Source organism: Phoca vitulina, unplaced genomic scaffold (genome assembly GCF_004348235.1).
Source record: "Phoca vitulina isolate PV1807 unplaced genomic scaffold, GSC_HSeal_1.0 scaffold32, whole genome shotgun sequence".
Taxonomy (NCBI): Eukaryota; Metazoa; Chordata; class Mammalia; order Carnivora; family Phocidae; genus Phoca; species Phoca vitulina.
Window position 1 is genome coordinate 4588684 of NW_022589735.1, and position 5380 is coordinate 4594063.

The 5380-nt window shown below is 59.4% G+C and overlaps 1 protein-coding gene across 1 annotated transcript; it reads right to left on the minus strand.

Moving 5' to 3' along the window:
- Positions 1-1804: 1804 nt before the first annotated feature.
- On the minus strand, positions 1805-4960 carry LOC116645096. The gene is given in 5 exon segments (XM_032425073.1): positions 1805-1864; positions 1866-2102; positions 2302-2484; positions 2524-2727; positions 4949-4960. Coding segments are annotated over 5 exon segments (696 nt in total).
- Positions 4961-5380: the final 420 nt, after the last annotated feature.

Below are 5380 nucleotides of genomic sequence, written 5' to 3' on the forward strand. Positions count from 1 at the left end.
CCTCTCTTGCCCCAGATCCTTCCTGCAAACTGCTCACTCCAGAAAACTCTTCGTCCCGAAACACTGGCGGTTTTCTTGGGCGCGCGAGCCAATCAGGTTCGTCCAGCTCCTTCGGGAGCACTGGTGGGGGGCCCTGCTGATGCTTGGGAGGCCGCTCGCGTGGGGACAGGAAGCCACACGGCCACCCCAGCTTGGACTGGCCCAGGAGAGAGTGGCCCCCGTTTCTAAGAGGCAGCCAGACACTTCCCAGCCCAGTCCATTTCTCTGAGGGCAGCAAGAGCCCAGGGACACCCGCTGGCTGGACCCAGCCCTGTGGGACATGAAAGGGGGAAAGACCAGTCACCCCCTCCAAGAACAAAGCCAAGGAGTCTTCCAGCAAGGGCACTGAATGTCTTCACCCTACTGTCAGCCCAGCCCGAAGGGAAATCATGAGTGGCTCAGAAATTTTTTTAAAAGTGCATTTTAAAAAAAAGCAATTCTTGGAGGTAACCGAAGTACGGCCGCCTGATTCCTCGCGCGCGTCCTCTCAACTTTGCCGTCCTCGGGCAGATGGGGGAGCAGGGGAGGGTGTCCTGCTGGGTGGAGGGACAGGGATCCAGCCATCACAGGGGAGGGGTGGGAGCATGAAACCAGTGCCACGGGACAGAGAAGGTGAACGTGGGTACCAAGAGACTGCTTCGAATAGGAGCCACGGCTCACTGCCCCGGGGGAGGGGGGGGAGTCCTGTCATCATAACCACGTGCTTCAGCCTCGGGGCCATCTGCTGTGGCATGGGGTGAGCCTGGCGTTTGGGGCCAGGCTGGGGCACCAGGACATCTTACCCGCAGAGGTCAGGGAGGCAGGTCTTCGGTAGCCGTGTGTTATGTTGCTTTCCTCTGCTTGCTACTCCCAAGCGCCATAAGCCAGGGAAGGAAAGGGGGCAGGGAGGGAAGGCCGGTGGGATGGCCTCCAGGAAGCTTGACGGGGGGTCGCTGGCCCTTTCCTTGCTGTGTGGAGACTCACTGAGGAGGGGTGTAGAGGAAAGGGTTTTAAGTATTCAGGCCCCGAGGACAGACAGACCCAGGTATGAATCCCAGCCCACTGTTTGTGAGCTGTGTGAGCCCAGGCATGCAGCCTACCTCTCTGAGCCTGTTTCTTCATTGGGAGGATGGAGTGGACACAGCGTCTATCCCTAACCCATAGCAAATGCTCCATACATGGAAGATGCACGTATTTCTCCAAAGCATCCCGTTAGGGCATCAGTTGCAACCCTTGTAGGGAAGTGACTTAGTCTCTGGTCTGTATCCCTCGGTTGTTCCGTGGACCCTGCTCCCTCCCTCTGAGCTTGGGGCAGGCTAGAGCAGAACCAGGACCGTGGGGAGGTCTGAGTGCTGGGCCAGGCTGACATCCCCTCTGTGGAGCCCCTTTTGGGGCTGATGCTCTCCATTTGTCATCAGGCAGTTTTTCTGGCTAGGAGGGCCAAGGGAGCCCCCAGGGCTGTGGGGTCACTTCCTGAGGCTGTGGGGTCGTGGGGCAAGGCTGAGCATCTCCCCTCCATTCCCCGAAGAGAAGGCAGCCCCCAGGCCTGCCGAGTCGGGACCCTGGCGTGGAGCTGCACATCAGCAGGGCACAGGGTCCCCGTGTTTGCCCCCCGCCGAAGTAGACTGAGAGGGGATGGAAGGGCCTGCCAGCCTTCGGGATCCTCCTGCCCACTCTGCAGGTCATAGGCACTGAGGCAGAGGGTCCCAGGCCAGTTTGGGAGCCTCACCCCCAGCCACCTTCACCTCTTGCTGATGAGCAGGTACTGGGGCCCATTCTCCTGCTGCTACCAGCTCCGCTCGCTCACACTGTGGCTGCACCAGGCCTGGGCAGCTCCCCGTGGGCTCCCGGCCCCCTGACGGGGAGGAAGGAGGCCCAGGGCTGGTGTACAGCTCCTCCCCAGGGGTTCTGTAGCGCGGCACGGGTCCCGAGGCACAAAGGCCGTGGCCCCTGAAGGCAGCATCCCTGGAGAGAGGGACAGTCAGCCTGCTGTCATGGGAGTGGCCTGCCGAGACCAGCAGGATGGGGCAGCAGGGCGGAGAATGTAAGGACCCGGGGATGGTGCCCGGGCTTGCCGAGACTGCCTGTATGGGAAGGAGACAAGATGATGGTGAGCCAGGCTCGCAGGTTCGGCCGGAAATCCGGGACTGGCCTGGCGCTGGCAACTGCAGGACCTCGGCACGGGTACTGGCCTGGCTTGCTGGGTAGGGTCCCTGGACAGAGGTCTGAAGGATGCCAGGGGGCTTGGGGCTGCTCCTCTTGCCCCCCCACCCCCCCACTCACAGAGCACCCGCAGCTGACGGTCATGCTGCAGAAGCAGCCAGCCAGGGCCTCTTCCCTTGTGCGTGGGTCTCGGGAGCCCCCACATGACCTGCCAGGAAGGACCAGGCTGGGAAAACTCTCCTCCTTGGAGCGGTAGTAAGGGAAGAACCCGCTGGGTGGTTCTGGGTCCTCAGGGAATGGCACCTCTCTGATGTTCTGGTCTCTGCCTCGGTCCCTGCCAACCTCGCGCGGTGGGGCTGGCTCCTCCACAGCCAGGAGCTTCCCGTAGGTGCGGAAGAAGGGCAGGTACTCCGAGGCCACCAGGGGCCCATGGGAGAGGTCGAGGCTGCTGGCCTGGAGGTGCTGGGACAGGGGCTCTGGGCCGTCCTCCAGGAGGCTCTGGGAGACCGAGACCCTGGGATCAGACTCACAGCTCTTCTGGGATGACTGGGAAGAGAAAGGGTTTCCACCTGTTATGGCAGCCCAGCTTCCCTGCCCCCGAGCTTCGTCCCCGTTCCTGCCGACACTGGAGGCCAGAGGGGTCTTTCTTTCCAAAGCATAAACCTGAGTGCAGCTCTCCTTTGTTAGAGCCCAGCGGTGGTGGCCAGCCGTGAGTAGGTTGCCCAAGAGCCCTGGAGGACCTGGCCCCACCAGCATCTGCAGCCGGCCTTGCGTCCCTCTCCCCTGCTCGCTCCACTCTGTACACACCAGTCTCCTTGCCCTTCCTCGGTCACACCCAGCTTGGCCCAGCTTTAGAGCCTATGCCCAGATCGGCCTTTCGCCTCTCAGTTCAGAGGAGCCTTCCCTACCCCTGCCTCTCCCCACCCCTGCCTTGAGTCCTGATCACTTCACCCCTCACATCTCCCACACTGGAATGTTCTTGCTCTGTGCTCTGCCTGTTCTGGTGTGTGGTGGTCCTGTCTGTCTGATGCTCCTGGCTCATGGCAGGCATGCAACTGATACTTTTCCAGCAAATGACTGGGCTAATCTGCTCTCAGGTCATCTCAAATTCCCTTCACTGTCCAGTCCAGCCACACAGACCTCTTGGTCCTTCTCACTCGCCAAGCAGCCTCCCGCCACAGGGCCTTTGCTAATGCTCCTGCCTAGAATCTCTTCCTTCTCCTTTTCCCTGGTTAACAACTTCAGCCCTTGGCTCCAGGCCACTCTCTGTACTTCTCTGACTTAGCCGCATCACTCTGTTGTTGACTCCCACCACCCTGATGCCCCTCACTCAGAGCACCCACTCCTCTGCTATGAAACATTCATCTGCATGGTTACTTATTAATATCTCTCATCTTACTAGTTACAAATTCCACTGAGGCAATGCCCATCTGTCTTCTGCATCCTCCGGGCCTAGAACAGCCCTGGCACATGGCAGATACCAAATATTGGAATAAAGGAAAGGAAGGTGGGAGGGAGGGAGAGAAGGAGGAAGAAAGAGAATATTACACTGGGTTTGGCCAGGAACAAAGTCCTTGCCAGACTCCATGTCAATAGGAAGGGGAAGACATGTCTTGTGGGGAAGTTGGGGAGGGGAATGAGGAATTACTCCCCAGGCCCAGAGGGGACAGAGAAGCCCAGAGCACCTGTCAGTAACCTCTGTCCACCTTTGCCAATCAGGATCAGACCCAGAGCCCATGGGTACATGTGAGGTCTGGGGGGTACCCTGTGGACTCTGAGTCCCACAGGAAGGACTTATGGTCTGGCCCTAGCCTTCTTGATCCTTGCTGGGGCCTCTGGGCTTGAGTTTCCCTCCCTGATCCCATGTCATGTGGTCGTGTTGGTTCTAACTCCTTGTGTGCAGCTTCACCAGCGTAGTCCCCACTGGGAGTCCTAACCCTGGGTGAGAGCCCAGGGCCCGAGAGACTGAGAGCTCCAGAAGAGCAGGGACCAGGCCCCCTTCCCCTGAGTCCTGGTGCCCAGCTCAGGGCCCCCTGTGCTAAGTTTCCACCACTCCCTAGACACCCCATGGGCCCTCTGCAGTCCTCTCTCTCAGACAATCCACAGGAGCCCCGTTCCAGCTTTGCTGGGCCTAGGAAACAAGACGGGCTAGAGGCGGTGCCAGGGTTTGAGGCCAAGTCCACCCTATTCCAAAGCTGTGACCTATGTGGTATTGTGGTCTGAACCGTGTGGGGGCACAAGATATGTACCCGGGGTCCCTGGGAATGCAACCTTATTTGGAAATAGAGTCTTTGCAGATGCAATCAAGTTAAGATGAGGTCATACCGGATTAGGGTGGCCCTAAACCCAACAACTGCGGTCCTTATGGGAGAAATTTGGACCCAGACACAGAGGGAGCATCATATGACGTTGGGGCAGAGACTGGAGTGGTGCTGCCACAAGCCGGGAGAGCAAGGAGCCGCCAGAAACTCTGAGAGGCAGGGAACACATTCTCCTTGAGCCCGCAAGAAGGAACCTGCCTTCAGAACTGTTCGAGAATGCATTTGTGCTGTGTTAAGCCACCCAGTTGGTGATGATTGGTTCGGGCAGCCCCAGGACACCACCACATACAGGTGGGTCACAGGGCCGTTGCATGGGTGAGGGGATTTGCCACAAGCATGAAGGTTTGCAGGGCTCTCCTGGCAATACCTCTTGAGCAGCTTATGGGGAGAAGCCCATCACTAGGGCTGCACTGTCCCTGCAGGGGCTGGGTTCCCCGAGGCCTTACCCTTCCTGCCATCCCGCCGTGCTGGCCCAGAGGCTCTCTCACACCTGAGTCTTCCCCACCTGGGCCCTGGTTCTGCTTCACCAGTGGGTTCTGGATTGAAGGAGGCCAGGTGTGCCCCCACCTACTCTCCAGAGGGGCTAGGCAAAGCGGCACGTGCCCAACGCCACGTATGCTGTCCCTCGGCCACCGCCTGTGGCATCCATCCTGGAGCCAGCAGTGGCCCCAAGTTGTGACATGATCAAGGCTAATCTTCAAACTCTGGCGAGAAAGACAAAGCTGCCCTTGGCAGGTCCCTTCCTCCTGGCCTGCTCTTCACCCTGGCAAATTCCCCTCTGCCTGTCAGAGAAGATTCTACCATGAAGTCACAAGGCCTGGTGCCAGGCAAGAAAGCCAGATGGCTCCGTTACCACGGAGACTCCTGCCCCAGCGCCA